The 20,114-nt window shown below is 37.2% G+C and overlaps 1 protein-coding gene across 5 annotated transcripts in view; it reads left to right on the top strand.

Moving 5' to 3' along the window:
• The window catches only part of ppp2r5ca (protein phosphatase 2, regulatory subunit B', gamma a), a 44,087-nt gene that overhangs the window by 11,819 nt on the left and 12,154 nt on the right, over positions 1-20,114 (top strand). For 3 of the 5 annotated variants that reach the window (XM_088924685.1, XM_088924684.1, XM_088924686.1), the window contains exons 4-8: positions 16,250-16,449; positions 18,808-18,918; positions 19,302-19,394; positions 19,472-19,602; positions 19,862-19,921. In XM_088924685.1, coding sequence (XP_088780811.1) covers positions 16,250-16,449; positions 18,808-18,918; positions 19,302-19,394; positions 19,472-19,602; positions 19,862-19,921 — 595 coding nt within the window. Of the gene's footprint in view, positions 1-9,179; positions 9,428-16,249; positions 16,450-18,807; positions 18,919-19,301; positions 19,395-19,471; positions 19,603-19,861; positions 19,922-20,114 lie in introns of those variants that run through there. The other 2 variants (XM_088924688.1, XM_088924689.1) reach the window with 2 other exon arrangements.

The following is a 20,114-nucleotide window of genomic DNA, read 5'->3' as shown; positions in this document are numbered from 1 at the left end:
ACAATAACCTTCAGAAACTGTCTCCCATTCACTCTATAAATAGTTAGTGCAACAGAAGACTGCAGGGCCACGTGCTTTGACATGCACAGCAGCCATAGTAAGCCTCTGTCAAAAAATGTGAAATGCATTTCTTAATTCCTAAAGTAAATGTGCATTGCGCAAGGACAAAGGCTCTTCTTAACTTCATCAGAAGAGTTGTTAATGATTGTCAGTTTGCTTACTTCGGTAAGGGCTCAGTGGTCCCCATGTTTTATTAAGCACATAGGGTTTTAGAATGATCCATCCAGTAATTTCATTGTCAAGCTGGGGTTGGGTGACCCGTTTCACTCGAAAGGCAAGATTTCTTGAGCGTTTCCCTGCAGTCCTTTGAAAGGTGGCGCCACTGGTTTTGCGCCTTGTTGCGGAAGATCTTACTCCAGAGTTCCTCTGCGGCACGCGAGTCCCGACCAGCGAAGCAAAGGAACTTAAACCAGTTAAAAAGCCTCAGCAGATGGACGGTTTCTACATTCTGGATGAACGCTGTCCTTGAGGGTCGACTGAAATGCTCGTTAAGGTTGTGGTAACTGTCGTGGCACATCTTGAGCAGGTTTACACAAGAAGACAGCAATGTGTACCAATATAAAACGCAGCTAATCCTTTAACCAATGTGGCAGTGGTTCATTACTTTTTTTGTCAGACTAGTAATTTATTAAGCTGATCTTCAGAAGCATGTCTGTATACTAGCTCTAGGTGTCTCATGTTGTGCTGTTCTTTTTCCACCCATCACTCTTGAGGAAGGCATACTTGTGAATATAAAATTCTGGGGGTGGGGAAAGGATCAGCTGCTGAGTGTAAAAGTGTTTGATCCAATTGATTTACATAATATTAATGGAACAGCTGTCCCAAGACCTGTAACCAGATAACATGGATCCCGTTCTAAAGGAGAAAAACAAGGGGAGATCTTTGCTGATTGTACTTATAATAGATGTTGCAGTAATTGAAACAGATGTGTTGTGTAAGCTGACAGTTCAGTTACTTTTACAGAAATGAATACTGTAGATGCAGATAATCTTCAGAGTTTTTTTTTCTTCAAGCATTATCTGATCTTTCCTTTCTATAAATCTAAAGAAGGTAAACCTAAATGACTTGAATGGTAATGCACCATTGAGATGTGTGCAGCAGGCTTCTCGGTGTCATAAAATCATGGCCTAATGTCAAATATAGTAATACCTTTTAAATAGAAGTGGAAACTGGAAGTGCATTTAAAACCAAGAACAGGAGGCACTTTACACAGAAGGTTGTGGGAGTGTGGAACAAGATAATAATAATAATAATAATTACTTACACTTATATAGCGCTTTTCTGGACACTCCACTCAAAGCACTTTACAGGTAATGGGGACTCCCCACCACCACCAGTGTGCAGCCCCACCTGGATGACGCGACGGCAGCCATAGTGCGCCAGAACGCTCACCACACACCAGTTATCAGTGGGGAGGAGAGCAGAATAATGTAGTCAATTCATAGAGGGGGATTATTAGGAGGCCATGATTGGTAAGGGCCAATGGGAAATTTGGCAAGGACGCCGGGGTTACACCCCTACTCTTTTCGAGCAACGCCCTGGGATTTTTAATGATCACAGAGAGTCAGGACCTCGGTTTTACGTCTCATCCGAAGGACGGCACCTGTTTACAGTATAGTGTCCCCGTCACTATACTGGGGCATTAGGACCCACGTGGACTGCAGGGTGAGCGCCCCCTGCTGGCCCCACTAACACCTCTTCCAGCAGCAACCTTAGTTTTTCCCAGGAGGTGTCCATCCAGGTACTGACCAGGCTCACACCTGCTTAGCTTCAGTGGGTTGCCAGTTGTGCGTTGCAGAGTGATATTCAGCCATGCTGTTGAAGCGGGTGCTCTGACTTCCTTTAAGAAACAACTCTTGTTTGTAACCTTCCTTATGTTCTAATGCACAATTTTATTAAATCACAGGGCTGATAATTGTTTCAAGCTATTATTTCATAAACCTAGATAGTTATGGTTAAATGAATGGCTGCCCATTTCAGTATGGTAAAATGTTCAGTTCAGACTCCCTGTTCAGCGTTTGAATGTGCTTAATGAGCTGTTTTTGTTCCGTTGATGTTAGTCCTTTCAATCTTCTGTGGCTGGAAAATGCTTTGACTACTTTTGATTTTTTAAGTATTGGAATGCTGTGCTTGTCTGTGATTTTAGTGCCACCTATTGGTGACAGTCCTTTTAATCTAAACCCAAGATAAGCAGATAAGGCGAAAGCCAGGTTTGTCCGAGGTGATGTAACTGGTATAAAATGGTGGTTCTTCCTGTAAGTAATAAGCATATACCCCAAAGCATGTAATTTGAAACACAATGTCATTAAAAAGTTAGTTATTAATGGGTTCTCCGCAAAAGATTTGGTAAGGAAAAAATGTCTGAATGTGAAATAGCCAAAGGCTGTAATTTAATTGTAGCATATTGAATTTAAAAAAAAAGCTTGAGCTTGAGTGAAATCAAATAATGATTCCATAACATAAGTCTGTAATCTTACACTCGGCACTGGTTCAGAAAACCCTGTCCAAACCAAGTAAGGAGAGTTTTCCAATGTTTTAGACAATCTACCAGTGTAAAAGTCAAAATCCTAATCTTTTTTTTTTGTGGAACCGTCCTTTGTTTAATACTTTTTTTTAGCCTTTGAATTGCAGCTGAGGTGTTGCTCCTATGTAGGAATGGCACAAAGGCATTATCTTGAAACTCGGGCCACATTAGTGCCTTTCTGCATTTGTCTTTCTTAATATTCATGAGGCTTGATGTTCAACAGGTTAAATTCTCATCACAAGTGCCCAGGCAACTCTTTCATTAATGGTTTAGCCCCAGTCATCAGTGCATCGTACACGGCCGTGAATAAACAACTTCCCAAACCACCAGGAACGTCTGATCGGGGCCCAAATCCCTCTTATTTTGGTAAAATGACAAATGTCTGATTCCTTATGAGGCTCCGTATCTTTTGCTTTTTTTTGTGTTTAGTCGATCATCTTCAGTGCGAGTGAGGCAGTGATCGTTTCACTTTCTCCACCATACAAGTTGACAAACCCCTGTCAGTCAGTCGGCCGCTAAGATTTTTAAAGAAACAACATTTGTGTACCGCAAGTTTCAAAAACCTCTTAATAACAATGCATTTTAATTGGGCAGAGGATCCCACGTGTCACGATTTCCCCATAATTGTGGATAGCTTACAGCCCTTTCCTTTAATAGTGCCTGTGAACCTATTCATTTTCACCATTTCAAGGGGTATATATGTTTGACTGGTGTACTCAGTCTTATGCTCTGTTCATCAACACCCAGAACTGTTAAGTTTGGTGTACTTTCTTAATATGGGAATGTCTGTTGTCAGTTTTGCTATGTGATGGAAAATGGAAGATTGTGTTTTTAAGAGTATAGGTGTTGCTCTCACAAGGCTTGCTTGTTATTCTTCACATATAGGGTACCTTTCACTTGTTTTTGAAACGTACTTATCTGCAGATTGCAGTTTTCCCCTAAAACAATGGGTCAGTTTCTGTATTGTAGAGGCAGACACTCAAGAACAGGAAATGCAACTCAATATCTGTTGATCTCTTTGCAACCTTCTTATTGTCAGTATTGGTTAAGTGCAGTTTTGGGTTTTAATGTGAGTCACAATCAACCTTTAATCTCTACCTCCTCTGGTCTTGAACCTAGACACACTTAAAAACGCCCTTGCATTCTCCATTCCACTGCTGCGTCGGGCAATTTTATAGTGAATGTAGTCAAATTATCCTCATGATAACATTACCATGAGACTAATGACGAAGATGTATTTCAGAACAATACATCTACACATGCAAAATGCATTAAAACTTAAAATAGAAACGAACCCTGGAGGAGGTGGGAACAAAGAAAACGCATTCAAAATCCCTATAACAAACTATAGCCATGTATTTTTTTTAAGCTAGGAAAAGACCTGAAAACCCTTTATTATATGAAGCTGTAAATTTAACTTGTAACAGTCTTTATGTATTGGTAATTTTTCTTGTATTATTTCCTTAGAATTTTTGTATTACTGGAGTGAACATTTACACAGTTAAGCTCTACAATCCAGGATGTACAGTATATAGGGTCTAAATCACCTATAAGGAGATCTTCTGTCTGCTGAAAAGAGGTGAAATGTCTTGTACTGCTATGGGAAGATTATCCTTGGTTTGACTTTCATGATTATGAACCTTGATTTAGATACATGACCCTATAAAAACATCACTCATACAAAAACATACATCTTTCAAAACTGGATTTGATTTTACTAAACCTCACAATTGTCAGCATAAAATCCAAGTTACTACATATAACATTGTCACATCAATTCAGTCCACTTTGATATAGGGGAGTGTACCGTGCTTGGTGTGCAGTCTTTAAAGCATTGCGTCTGACCTGATGCGAACAATATTGGTACAGTCCGTAACTCTAGCAACCAGCCTGCTGACGCTTCATTCTGGTTACTATGGTTATGGAATGTAATGGTACTTGCAGGAACAAGCACTGTGCCCAGTCACTGGCATGCAGCAGCTCTTAAAGAAGCCTTCATTTGTAAAGATCAGTCATGTTTTCTAATCCTTAAGACTCATGAATAGCCCACATTTTAATGCTGCCATTAATTAAGAAATATTCCCTTGGAAATTCTGAAAGCAGTAGATTTTTCATTTTCACTCATGAATATACTGTCATTTGCGGTAATCTTGATTTCTTGACTAATTTAGGAGTCTGCTTTAAATGCTTTTTACCTTTCTTGCATTTCTACCAAGGTGTCTTCTTAGTGCCATTTGTACACAGCAAGCAAAATAGCTCTCTCTATGTAAATCTGTATTTTAAAGAGAAGGTTGACAGTGTGACAGTGGTGGAAATGAGGAACAGTGTGAAAGTCCATTTCAACTGAAAACAAGAGACATCTTTACACAGTGGGCTGCAGATATATAGAACAAACCATTCAGCTATGTTGTAGCCAAGACCTTGATTTCTTTCACAAAATGACTGGATGAGATCCTTGGATCAATTAATGACTACCAATTGGACAAGATGGGCAGAATAGTCTCCTTTTGCTTAACATTGAGTCCCTGAAGCAAGAATTTGTCTTTAAGACTTTTTTTTATAAGTTTTGGAAAACTCCAGCAGGTAGTTGACAGGTGTATCAAGTATGTTGTGGGTGGTGTTGTCTCTTAATAGTTTCTGTGTGGCTTCCTGTTTTCTCATCTTTGTCTTTACACTGTCATGTTTATGAATGCGCAGGTTTCTTATGAATTTCCATTAGATTGTTAAGGCTTTTGGTGTCCCAGGTATATCGAGTCTTTACCCAAGAATTCTCTACAGTGGTGCTAGAAAGTAGAAATTATTTTCTGAATTTCTGCATAAATTTGACTTAAGATGTGATCAGATCTTCATCTAAGTCATTAAAATAGACAACTCAATAAAACACACAAAAGGATATACCTTTTCATTAATTTATTGGTCAAAAAGATCCAACATTAAATGTCCTTTGTTGGAAAAAGTATGTGAACCTCTAGGATTATAAGTTTGGTTAAGGGGATAATTAGTCAGGCGTGTCAATCAGTGGGATGACAGTCAGGTGTGAGTTTGGGTGGCCTTGCCCAGTTTAAAAACCTGAGTCTTCACTACCAAAGTCTGGTCTTCACCACACAGGCTTGTGAACGCATGCCATGCCATGCCTCTATCAAAGGAGATTTCTGAGGACCTCAGAAAAAGCTGTGGATGCTCATCAGGCTGGAAAAGGTTACAAAAGGATTTCTAAAGACTTTGGGCTTCACCGGTCCACTGTCAGGTGGTGTACAAATAGTGTACAAATGGAGAAAATTCAACACCATTGTTACTCTCCCCAGGAGTGGTTGACCAACAAAAATCACTCCAAGAGCAAGGCAATAATATTCCAGGAGATCACAAAGGTAACCCCCAGGGTAACATCTAAGGATGTGCTGGCCTCTCTTACACTGGATAATGTCACTGTTCATGAGTCCACCATCAGGCAAACACTGAACAAGAATAGTGTTCATGAGAGGATGGCAAGGAGGAAGCCACTACTCTCCAAGAAGAACATTGCTGCCCGTTTAAACTTTGCTGAAGACCACCTGGATGAGCCAGAAGAATGTTCTGTGGACGGTTGAGTTGAAAATTGAACTTTTTGGCTTAGATGAGAAACATTGTTTGGCGAAAACCAAACACTGCATTCCAACATAAGAACCTCTTCCCAGCCGTGAAACATGGTGGTGGCAGTGTCATGGTTTGGGGCCGTTTTGCTGCCACGGGACCAGGACAGGTTGCCATCACTAACGGACCTATGAATTCTGGATTGTACCAGCACATTCTACAGGAGAATGTCAGGGTATCCGTCCGTGAACTGAAGCTCAACAGAAGGTGCGTCTTGCAGCAAGACAACAACCCTAAACACACAAGCCAGTCTCCCAAAGACTGGTTGAAGCATTAGAATTTTCTGAATTTCTGCATAAATTTGACTTAAAATGTGATCAGATCTTCATCTAAATCGTAAGAATGGTTGAAGCTCATTATAGAACTTTCTAACACCACTGTGTTGCATTAAATAAGTAGGATTTCATTACAATTAATGGTATTTTAATGTTACTGGAATACATTTTCCAGTTGTTCAGACTTGCACTAAGTATAGACTTAATTGACTGCATGAAACTTTCCTTCTTTGCCTGCTGTTTGTCTGCAGGAGAGTTTTCCTGAATATGAAGGATACTGTCGATGCAGTTCACTGGCATTACTAAAGTGCTGGTTTCCTTTTTATCTTCAAGTTCATTAGTTCATATTCCAGGTGTGCTGTCAAAGCTGTGCTTCATGCGAAGTGTGGTAGATTTCTGAGTAGCCGTCTGCTAGTCTGGGTTTTTTTTGCCCTGTGTTGCTTAGCGGTGGTTATCAGTATTTCTCAGTTTTTATTTGGGTGACCTTGTTATAGTGTTGGGGCGTGCATATGATAGTGGTTTTAGCTGAGTGAGAACTGCCACAGATGTTAAACAGAAGAAACTATTTATATATATTTATTTCTATAGTAACATCAATTAACTAGGGACTGTTGCTCTGGATAATAGATCAGGTTGCAGATTCAGTATGCAGTTCACATGGATAAAATAGACAAATTTCATCTATAAGTGGGTCATTGTGAAGTGAAGACTTGGCTTTAAAGTGAAGCAACTAACCCATATGCCTGCTTTCTTGTAAATCATGTAGAGGTCTATTAGAATGTTTGACTTTTGGAACCACAGCTAAAAAGTAGTTTGTTTTTTGCTGACTTTCAGCCATAGTGGTCTCTACTGTACCTCTTCATAAGATATTTGTGTCTGTAACAAACCTGGAGAAAATATAATCGCAGTGGGTGTATATGAAAGGAGCAGTCTGCCTCTATTGTCTTTATTTTGTTATGTGTATTAAAGGGTTACGAGGGAGAAAACTGTTAAGAACTCATCTTGTTTTTGGGAATGGGATGGACTGGAATTCTGTCTAATTCTGCAGTTAAATACCGTAAAGTTGTGTGAAACCCAAGTGTCGGGTGAGGAATGCTCAGTGCTTACCATAACCTCGCCTCGTGTTCCTCAGACACTGGATGCAACCCTGGGGCCAGTTGTTTTCTTTTCCAGCTTATCCTATTTGAAATGAAGGCTCTCTAAAATTTAATTGGGTGTTGGAAAGTGTCAGACTGTTGCAGAGGCAAATAGTTGTTTAGATCTAACAGCTTTAAGGTTGTAACATTTCTAAAATGTTTTTTTATAAAAGCAATTTTATTTATGATTTTTAAGGGAAAATGTCAATCTCTTATCAGCTGGCATTTTTTTTAGGTTAACTTTTTTTTAGTGGTTGCTTGTCTTGTAAGAAAAAAAAATAAAAACAAGTTTGACGATCTTAAGCTTAATTTTTTTCTAGCTGCCCAGAGTTCCTGCTCTTCATAACCCAAAACTAGAAAAATTAAAGGTTCATTTCCCCTCTCCTGATTCATTTAAGACTTTGGGTGGTCAAAACAAACCTGAAATTTGACATGACTTACTGATGTTCATAGGTAAAGTGATGCTCAGTTAGCCTGAATCAAATTCTCTGTTGCTGAATTTTAGATATTGTGATTACACCAGTCAATGCTCCGTGCAATTTCTGTTTGCATGACTAAATGTAATCTTTAACTGGGTAGTCAGTCATTTATAACCTACAATGCTCTGATATACCATATGAATAACATTGAGCACTTCTGAGTAAAGCAAATTACATTAGACATTAATTAGAAAAGGAGAGAACCATTGTTTAGGAAAACTGTGCAGGAATTTATGTATAGAATTGGAAGCTATACATAGTTGTTTCTGAAGGTATAGTATGAATTTTATAGCCCCCTATTTTTTGCAAAGATTTTTACAGTTAAATTTTGATGTATAAGTTTGCTAAATATCCATCATTGTATTACTTATGCACCTATAAGTGGTAGTAAAGGTTAATTATACAGTACCTTTAGAATGTTATGTATTCGTCATGAAGGTTTTTTTGTGAAAGCATGAAGAGATTGAATGAGCTGAGAAGCTACTTATGCTACCTAGACAAAAATAAGATACATTTTCCACTTGTTTGCTTTTAAATTTGTCATTTTCAGAGATCAAAATGTCCAAGTCCAGTGCATTCATATTCAGATCTATTGATTGATAAGCTATGTCAAACTTGCTTGGATAAGAGCCAATTTTTTATATTAAGCTATTGAAAGTGACTTTAAATGTGTAGTTTTCATTTCCCTGTTGGAAAAATGAATGAAACATCCTATACTCTGTATTTTTAAATACATGAGCATGTACAGAATGTTTATTTTTAGATGCAAAAATTACCATATTACTCCTAATAATTGCCTATGCTGTATTTATCTCAAGAATTCTCGAAGATAAAAAGGAGCAATTCATCTTGCCTGTCAAGGTTAAAAGGAGTAGTGCAGCATAGTATTTTCTGCACGAACTAAAGGGTTTTGAATCGTCAGATCCCTGTTTCGTGCAATGGGAGGGGGAGACTATTTAAATCACAGATGAATGGAGGTAGAGCGTTAATCTGATTAAACACACTGCCTTTTCTTGCTCTGCCAGCCAATCCTCAGTGCTTTCTTCTTGCAGTTTATTAGTGTCATTTTATGTAGTTGTGAGCAGCCAATCGGCTTCTTCCTGGCTGATGACATCACTAACTAGCTAGTTCCCTCCGGCAGCAGGGAGCTTCATTTTCTGATCTGTTTTTGTGCTAAAATGGAGGCTGGTTCCTTGCCTTAAGTGGATTGCCTTCCTGGTATAGCATAGATGTTGACATGTAATAAGGCTGGCAGCAGGATGGTAGTGGATGCACCTAATTCCAATGGCCCTTTCCAGCTAGTGGTTCTTAAGCACTTCAGAGGTGAGTTGTGTGCATTTTTCTCATTGTCTGGGAAGAGACCGTTGCCATATATGTTCTGTTCCTGTTAGGGCTATTGTGATTGTAAGATAAGCTGCCGACAAAGCCGTTCACTATAAGGGGAAAGGGAAATGTGTTCAATGTACAAGGCATGCTTTTGTTGAATGTCTGGTGTGTTTGTGTTGATTGTTAAACAGAATGGCAGGTTGCGTGCATAGCTTAAAAGGCTGGTTTTACTGCTTTCTGCCCTGGCTGTCCCATCCCCCCCTCCCCCCCCCCCTCCACCCAAGCTCTTGTGATGTCAAAGGAAGTGAAGTCACTGTCCTGGAAGGGTGTTGTGTGGGGGTAGGGCACCTACAGCTTCAGCACAGGCTGTGTGGTTTATGTTCACTGGTTTAGGTTATAGGCGAAGTTGATCACGAAATTACCCTTACAAAGGAAGTAGCTTTAACACACAAAAGCCTGGTGCTGACCTTGAATCACTGGGAAACCAGACATGGTTGTTGCATAGCTTCTTGTTACATTCGTGTAAAATGAAACCTTATTCCCAGACCTTAGATTTTTTTTCTTGTAGATATAAATTTTCTGTTGAGAGCAAATCCCGGTATCCTTGTGAAAAGTTGAATAAGGAATTCATAATACGTAGGTAGGAATTGGTGGATGCTTATTCAACACTCGATCAAATTCCCGTCCACTTATTCTGTATTATGTCATAGAACACTTCGTTCTAGGACATTAATGACTTAAACTAATTTAAATAGATCTTAAATCAAATTGGCTGCCTTTCTCAGGGTTTAAGGTGCTGATGAAACATGATTTAGCCTAAAATGTGCAGAAATACAGTGCTTGAAGACCACATTTGGCTGCCTCTGACAAGCCTTTACAATTGAATAGTAACAGCATTCTGCAGCACTCTGTCTCACACATGCATAACATTTGCATTAAAGACCATTTTCATTTGTGCGACCAAATATTTTTTTGGGGGGCTGCACAAGCATAATTTACCTAAATAACCTGGTCCAGATGTCTTGTGTAAAATTCAGTGTTCTTGCTGTTCTCTTGCCTGCTGAATGCTAACGGAAAAATGTCATCAGATCAATAAACGTCATGGAGAAACCTCTGTGTAGTTTTATATCTGTTATTTAAGATCCTGTAGAAAATCCTGGGTGTTTGTTACATACTCGAGTCTTTAATATTTTAAGTATAGAGAAACATTAACTGTGTTATGTAATTGGATTGCAGTCCACAAATCACTTTGGTCAAGTAAGTTGAACATATTTAAGGGCTCCTGTAAGATATGGTTTAGTTTTGGCTATGCCTACAAACATACAAGACTAAAGAAATTAGAAGTAACTGCATAATGTTAATTATAGCAATAACTAGGGGCTCAGTGCACTGGTTTCTTTTTTTATAAATTAGATTAAGTGTCTGTAGTTTTAAAATTTAAATATTGGCTTCACATCTGTTACATTTTTTTATGCTTTCGTTCCAGACCTTTTGAAATATTGCAGGCATATAATTTAATAGCTATCTTTTTTTGATTCAACAGCTTCTGATTCTGAAGTGGTTTATAGAAGCTAAGGTTAAAGACATCAGGAAGCTATTTCTGTCTCCTAGCTTTGATTTTAATTGATTCTGTAATGTATACCTAGTCATGCAACTTTAGGCCTTGACTAATATTGAAAAACATTTTGGGATTTGCCATTTCTATTCAGTAATAGAATATGACAAATTACTCCAACATCGCAAACAATGACATGTTTAGCGAGTGTTGTAGTACCACAATCTAAATCCTGATGCTTAATTCTTTTGTTTTTTACTATGTTAGTAACATAATGGAAATAATTTTAAATTGTATTATGGCAGAAATCTGTTACTTTATTTTTAAGGTTTAGTACGGTATTTGAAACATCACACGTTTGTAGTTGGCATTACACAGCCAAATGTTTTTGACAATTTTACTGCCCTTTTTCACTAACAAGTGAGTATTGAAGCTTTATGTAGTATAGGAGCCATAATTATGAATAAATCAATTGCTTCTATTGTCTTTTTTTGTGGATGTTCCTATGCCATTTTAAAGCATCTCCATTTTTTGGCATTGGCTGAGATAACCTCTTGCCTCAGTGCTCAGGTCCTCATTTGAATGTGCTTGATCAGCTCCCTACGTGGTCACTGAAAATCTCAAGTGGGTGTGTTGGAACACATTTTAAAGCAACCTTGAGTTTCATATGTATATTTATTTTTCTTCTCACTGGTACATAAACTAGATATTACATGTTGGAGATACTGTGGAATTTTAGCTTCATTTTTGATCGTGGCCATGAATTCCTTGCATATAGATCAAGATGAGGGTATACCTCACAGCCATTTTACAATTTTCTTTTTTACACAGGCCATTAATCTTTACTGTGCCACAAGACTGCAGAATCTGTGGATTTTGAAAGGAAAGGCTGTTTACTGCACTTGTTTCCTTCTCCTGCCCTGTTTCCTGCAGGCGAACTAAAGTTTTCTGGTTTGGCTGTTGTATTTGTTTCTAAGGATTCCTCAGAATAGCTCTACTGTGTAATTTACAAACTCGACAGGATATTCCTCCTATGGAAGTGTGGGTTTGACGAGAGGACAAATCAAGATGGATTCCTACTTTCTCTAGAGTGCTGAGTCATTAAATAGATTCACCCCTTTAATTCATTTGCTTTTAAGTGGTTTTCATTGGTGGTGTAGGTTGGAGTTGACAAGTTTGCTGTTAAAATTACAGGTACTGGAAAAGGTCATTTCAATACTTTTGTGTTTGGAATATCACATATTATCCCCCCTGTACTGTGAACTTAAGAAAAATTGATCTCTTAAAAGGATGTAAGAACAGACAAGTAAACTTAAATACTAAATACAAGTAGACTTATGCATGCTCTTTAATTGTGGATAATGCCTTTTCATTTAGAAGGTAGGAATGATATGCTAGTATGTGTTTATTTTAGTGTACAAGATGCATTGGAGAACCATGTGAAAAAAACAGGTTTTTAGCTCATAAATTCTCATGGAAAAAAAGACTCGTGAGATATTGAAATGGTCTTGCAAAACCTGAGCATTACTTCCCGTTTTACTTGTAAAAGAAGCATAATGAAGATAAGTAAAAGCCTATACAAAGAGATCCGTTATTGAAGTAGAGGGAGTGGTTGTAAATATACTGCTATATTTATATATGCAGAAAGACAGGGGTTGTCTTTTCTGAGCCTTGAACGCCATATATTGCAATGCTTCCTAGCTATTTTGAGTGCTTAGTATCAAACAAATTCCTATTTGCTGTTCTGTGGTGAAATTGAGAAACCGGTGAGAATGTGGCTATCAGGAAATGAACACTGCTATTTACTGGAATTGCTGCAGAGTAAGCACCCTCAGAAACATTGGTGCCTGTATTCTTCATGCAGTAGCATAGCAAGCTGAAAGAGCTAAACTGATTTTACAGCCACAAGCTTAAGCATATCTTATCAGTTTAAATGTATATCCTGTTTGGTCAGGTTAGAAATGCCATAGTTTTAAAACCAGTTCTGAAATGTTCTTAAATCAATTGTAGTCTTTTAAAAGTCTCCTAAACATTGATATCTTGAGCTGGATTTTGTCATCCAGATTACAACCGTAACGATTTGTGGATAAATGCTGAAATATGGGTTCTGGGTAATCCAGGAAAGGAGCAGGAGAAGTCTATTTTTGAAAGCAAAATCTGCATCTGCGTTATGGAAAGATGCTTTTTCTCTTTGAAATTTCAACATGAAGGCCAATTGTGCGCTCAAATTTACACTCGACACCTATTGTTGTAGTGTTCTGATCTGGCTCCCAATATCTTTTGCAGAAACCACAATTTCTTTCTATTTTAAGATAATTTTAGACGACTAATGGTTTCATTTTTTTATTTAATACAATCTCTGGAGAATTAGCAAAATAGGTTACAAATTACCTTGCATTGCTGAAAAGCCTTTTCCAGTCAATCCAATTCCAAGGACGGTAATGGCAGCTATGTGCCTACTTTTGATATGGCTGATTTTGTTTTTTAAAGAACACAAAGGTTGGGAATGCCATCCATTTATTTTCAATGGTCATTATTTGCAGACTCACTGCTTTGTGATGTTTCTTAAAATTGTCATCAGATGCTTAAGAATTTTCTGAGAAAATGCTGCTGTTGATTCAAAGAATAATAAATCGCAGCATGCATAAACTGATAAAAGAAGAAAACTACTTGCTGGTATTTTTTACTTTTTTCAAGATCCCATTGAGCCTCAGTAAATGGAGTCTTTCTGAGGGTTTACTGCGGATAGCTGATGGTTAGAACTGAAGTGCGTGCATCACTAAATCTGTGCTTTGTAAAGTTTGAATGAGAGTGAGCTATTCTTGCTATATATGAAGTTGGTTAACATGAAAGGTTAGCTGGGGCACTACATGTACTATTTCAGATAAGCACATCTAGTTTGGGTGGCTTGAGGCAGTGACTTATTCTTCAGTGTCATCATGACACTTAATGACAAACAAGATGCCTGTTATTTCAGTGTGTGCAACATAGCTGCTAAGAAACCATGAACTGACTAGCATTACAAGTGTCACTGAGCAAACATCAAGGTGGATATTTCAACATGTTTGTTTGGTGTGTTATAATGCACAAGGCTTTTCTGGCCCTTGCAAATTCTACCTGCTGTATTGTATTGTTTTTTTAAGAGCATATAACTGGTAGCAAATGAGTAGTAGATCAATTGGTAGCGAATTGACTGAAGGATCCCATCCAGCCCTTACTTGAAAGAAACTCTGCTTGGAGAGAAAGGCCTATGTGTAAAGAAGTGCCTCTTGTTCACTATTTTAAATACGCTAACTCTGTTTCCATTTCTTTCTTCTGGTCTGTTTCATTATAGATTCTGTTTTGTTGTTAGATTACAAATTCACTTTGCAATGATTTACCTTAGATGTACTATATTAAAAAAATATTCTGAAGCTTGTTTACTATGTAGGACGCAATACTGCTACCCTCGGCAAAGCGTTCAATCTTGTTTTGCATAAAAACCTCATCTGTAACCAAAATGACATGAGTGCATGAAGTGAAGTTTCATGCTGTGTTCAGTCTCATTTATTACTACAAACCATCAGCAAATGGTCATCTATATAGTTTTTTTTTCCATTTTGCAAACATGTAACGCCCCCATTAAAAGCCCCATTTTAAACCTGGCATTGACCCTAGCATGTTGGATCAGTTTGCTCAATTTAACAGGAAGATTAATTGGAACTGACTCATGCACATTTCCCAGATTGCCTGAGGCATTGAAACAAGCATGTATAATCCTTTACTGAATGGAGGGGGATTGGAGGATAGGTATCCTAATTTTTGTGATGAGTCTGATTGCCATGAAAGGGACATTTACAATCTGTTTTTAAAGTGCATCATTTGAATGGTTTAACATCGGAGTAATAAGTGTGTGAGCTTGAAAGGTGTGCGTGTGCGTGCGCAGTAACAGTTTGGCTCGTGTACCTAGTCCATTGGTAATCTTAGTATTCTAAAAAGTGACAAATTTCTTTATCGCTTCTGAGTTCTTCTTAATCCTATTACAATTGTTAATTGAATTCCAGTAAATAATTGGAAAGAAATTCACTCTGCTTTTGCAGCTTAAGTTGTGAAATTAATTTCAACATAAGTCTTCAGTTCCAATGAAGTACATCAATAAACACTTGCATGTTACTGACAAGCAAGGTTCAATCCTGTTGATGTACTTTATTAAATCTAAATAATTGATAATGTGCAGTATACTAAAAACCCTTTAGTCTGTTTGAGGGGCTTTAAACAATTACTGCATAATCAAACCACTTTAGAGTTGTACTTTAAATGTGCAAAATGGCTAAATTATTAAAAATGCAGCCACAAGCACACAGTTGGTTTCTAAGAAGGCAAGCATTGTGAAGTGGGTTTGTTTATGGGTCACAGAAGGTGGTTAAATCAAATCAATGAGCAATGCTTGTTCTGCAAGAGGGACCATTAGCATACACGTGTGACCCTCTTGGGCAGTGTACTATATATTTGAGACCATCTCCTGTATTGGAAATGAATCTGTAGTTTCTCTGAGAATCAGAAAAGCTTAGCAGTATTCAGGACCTGTTCTCATTCTTCACCACCTTACCAGATCAAGAGGTCTGTGCCAAGGCTGTCTCCTAGCAACACTGACGAAAGCTCCCATTGAGTTTAGCTTTTAATGCCATATAGCTTTCTTAGATTAAATAGTTCAGTTGCTAATTTCCACTTTGTTGTTCAGTGCAGGTGTTTAAAGGAACCATGCTATAGTTGTATAGCACTTAATCTGATACATTGCACTAATTCCTGATTGCAATTTATTGGTAATATTTTAACTGCATTATTAAAGTGGATGTTAAGATCGTGTTACACCATATTTGTTACATATTATATTCCAATACTGTGCTAAAAGTTCAACAGACCCAAAGAAAAGGGAGGTGCAAAGGCACCTTTCAGGTCTGAGTGAAAGCGAAATGTTTTTCTTTAACCTGATAATGTGCTGCTTAAACTTAGTCAAACCTATTTTCTCATTGTTTCACCAAACTTTATGCTGTTGGAACTTCAGTTTAGAAATTTATTTTGATCCCTCTCTGCCTATGTTGTGTATGTTGTATACACCTTTTGATCATTCTTATTGTTGCAAATGACAAATGTTTAAACATTGTTTGAATTTATCAATGTTTGAGATTTGTTGGAAAGAAGTATGAGCATGTGTGGTTTGTTTATATATTCACATGTATATGCATGTTATTGGATTAACAGTTACATATATTTTATTTTTGCAGATGTTCCTCCTGCGGAACATGAGAAGCTTTTTCGTCAGAAGCTGCAGCAGTGCTGCATCCTGTTTGACTTTGTTTCGGATCCACTAAGTGACCTAAAGTGGAAGGAGATTAAAAGAACAGATCTCAGTGAGATGGTGGAGTACATCACGCACAACAGAAATGTCATCACAGAGCACGTATATCCAGATGCCGTTCATATGGTAAGTGCCAGTATCCTACATTTAGAGACCTTATCAATAGTAGAAATAAACTGAAATGTCTTGAGCTCCTGCAAGGCTGGTTTTACAAAGATGACAGTGTGTTTTGTATCTTACTGTGGATACTTGCAGTACTTTACCACAGTCCTTTTTTTATATTAATATTTTGTTAAACTGATATTGATTCACTCAAATGTATAAAAAGCATGTGATTGCCCTTTCATCTACTAAGGTTTAACATGTACAAACCAGTGCAAGCTGATTTATGTTAAAGTGCTGCAGAGGACAGCATTACATTATGGTGTAGTTTTAACTTTAGTGAATGGTGCTATAACGCATATGCTGTGTTTTGTAAAATAGTAGAATACCTTAGCTGACTAGCAAACTGTTATATTTCTGAGGTCAAACCCCGGTCAGTTGTCTAGAGTGTCAAAGTAGCTCATTTTGAAAACTGATTTTAGAAATTTGTATTTTTTACTGTAAAGCCAAAAGATTAACCATTTTAATATACTTTGGTGGAGATTAGATGAATGCAGGTATGAAGCTGCTATAAAAACCTTTGCTGAAATATGTTTCCAATTAATTGAAGAATATTTTATGAGGAAGCTTAGTACTTCAGAACAAAAGTGTATAGATTAAAAACAATAACCCAGCAATAACGTGTTTTTTAAGTTATTGCTTTGCAGGCTAAAATCCTACCTTATTGATGTGCAGTGAAGACAAGGTGTTCAATTGGTTGCATATTCAGTGTGTGCTGGTTAGAAGCTAAATCAGAATGCTTTGATTTTTATCAAAGTGGTATCTTTTCCTGTTTAGCATAACTGTTACAATTGAGCGTGTAAATGTAACATGTTCTTTGAAAAATGAGTCCAGCTTCAGATTCCCTTCTTTTTAGAATGTAAATTAACTTTGAAGTTGCACTCTTTTATCATCAAAGACTCAAGACTGGCAACAAATAATCATCATAGTACTTTCATTAGCATTTGTACCAGTGTTGTGAAAACAGATCTTGATTGGTAATTATATCCCCATCAAAGCATAATTTAGGTTATTTAGGTTAAATGATCTAAATATTGCCACTTTATTTAAGGAAAAACATTTGCCACTCTTTACAGATCTCTATTTGAATTTTTTTTTGCAAACTGTTTCAAGTTTTCATTTCCCTTTAACATTTCATTTAATTGAATAAATACATTTTAAAATGTGTTATTTGTACCATTGCTGAAAAATATAAACTTCTTCATTTAGTTTGCTATTACCCCCTCTCATACACAGATCTGGAAGCTTGCAATGTCTGCTTAAGGGGTTCTGTTCTTATTTCATTTCTACATTGAATAGGAATGTTTGTATAATTAAATGCATTCTTGAAAGTTTAAAGAAGTTTGTGATTAATTATGTTGAAAGCAGAACCAAGTTGATCTCGCCAGTTATTAGAACAGAGCAACGTGTGGAAATTCAAGTGCACAGACTATCAACCGTGTTGCAGAATATGAAGCAGATCTGTTGGCACAACCAACTTTATGCAAAGTAACCTTTGTGTTCGGCTTGATTGAATCATACTAGCCTTCAAGCTGTTCTCGCTAAAAAGCGATGGTCGTTAACATATAGTACTACTATTCAACAGTCAGATTTAGACTTTCATATGCCAATTCTTGCTGTTGGGGTGAATAGCACTATGATTATATCGGCGAACAAAAGCCCTTGTGTTGTATGTAACTTCTAAGTACACCTCTGAATTCTTTCATGTTCTACTTAAAACCACCGTGGTGGAATGGAGCAAAGAGATTCCATTTCTATTGAATAATGGATCTATATTCTATCAAGTTTTCACCCCACTTACACTTTTTTACATTATAGTCCTTGTTGTCCTGGAATTTGACATTATAGAGTTTGGTGTTGATCAATGTTTAAAAACAAAATCCTGTATAAATTAAATTGATTCCATATTGTAATGCAGAATGTGGCAAAGCCCAAAGGGGCAAGGGGGTGAATACTTTTGATGGCGACAGTAGGAGCTGGGCATGTGACTGTGGCAGTTTGCGGGTACAAACAATGATCAATCTCCAGATGCTGATCAAACCTTTGTTTAAAGGTTTTAGGCCAGCAAGTGCCCAAAACATAGTGCAAGAAGGCGTTCCTTAATCTTGCTTTTAGTTTACTTGAACCATTTTGAATTTTGTCTCATCAAAATTAAATTGTGATACATTAAATTCAAGCGTACCAATACATTTAAATATCCAAGGACTTCACACCATTAACTCCATTAATGGCGTTTATCAGTATGCTATTGTCATGGGTTCTTGGTTTTTGGTGTATAAAAACACCAGGTCAGCAGACTGATTTTTTTTTTCCCTCTTCCAGTTTTCAGTGAACATGTTTAGGACATTACCACCATCCTCCAATCCCACTGGAGCAGAATTTGATCCTGAGGAAGATGAGCCAACACTTGAAGCTGCATGGCCACACCTACAGGTATCTCCTGTTGCAAAGACTTCATTAGCTTCAAGAAGGTTAATAATTAAAAGGGATTTCTGTTCAAATGAGTATTTAAAAACTCATTTTTTTTAATGAGAGTAGTACCTGGTATGTCTATACTGATCTGTTCCAATTTTTCAAAACCAAGAGTAACATTTTCCTAATCTGCAAAGGAACAAGTAATAGGTTTATTCTTCTCTTTCTTCTCTCTTTCTTCTTTTTTTCAGCATGGAATAAACCTATTACTTGTTCCTTTGCAGCCTACGCATGCTGACGCAGCTACCCACCTGAACATTTTCCTAATCTGGTTGTTAGGTTAATATAGAAACATCACTTCCCATATTGTCATGTTCCTAAATCTTCCTTTTTTCTTTTTCCAGCTTGTCTATGAATTTTTTCTTAGGTTTTTAGAGTCACCAGACTTCCAACCAAATATAGCTAAAAAATACATTGACCAGAAATTTGTTTTGCAGGTAAGTGATATTTTTTTTTATTTTAATGGACTAATTTCATACATAAACAGATGGTAAATATTTGCTTTTCTTTCCAGCTTTTAGAACTCTTTGACAGTGAGGATCCACGTGAGAGGGATTTCCTGAAAACGACTCTTCACAGGATTTATGGCAAATTTCTTGGTCTAAGGGCGTATATCAGGAAACAGATCAATAATATATTTTATAGGTGAGTTTGGCAGGAGTGGATGTTTAAAGGAAAACTGTCTGCACCTGAATATTTTAACATGGTTGCACAAATCCTGAGCCTGTATTGGAGAGTTTTGTAAAGTTATTTTTCCGTCATTTTCAAAAATGTAAAAAGTTGAGAACTGTCACGTATAATTGGCAATTGTCAGTGAATTTAGGTACTTATGTTGGTTTTTAAAAGTGTTAAAAATAGATGTACGGTACATTCCAGCATGTCTTTTTACTTCTTAATTGTTTAGGTTCATTTATGAAACGGAACACCACAATGGAATTGCTGAACTACTGGAGATATTGGGAAGGTATGCTTTTTTTTACTGCCATTCATACTGCAGAGCTGGAAGTTTTTTTTCAGGCACCGTATTTAAAAAAATAACACCATTACAGTTTTTCTCGCATTGCTGAAATGCAGGAGGCCCTTGCAGACTGGAAACTTTTTAAGTTAAGCCATTTGTCAGTTTTGAGCCAGCAGGACTACAAATGTGTTAGTGTGGT

This window comes from Atractosteus spatula, chromosome 9, assembly GCF_055471065.1.
Source record: "Atractosteus spatula isolate fAtrSpa1 chromosome 9, fAtrSpa1.hap1, whole genome shotgun sequence".
Taxonomy (NCBI): Eukaryota; Metazoa; Chordata; class Actinopteri; order Semionotiformes; family Lepisosteidae; genus Atractosteus; species Atractosteus spatula.
This window is presented reverse-complemented; position numbering and strand designations above follow the sequence as displayed.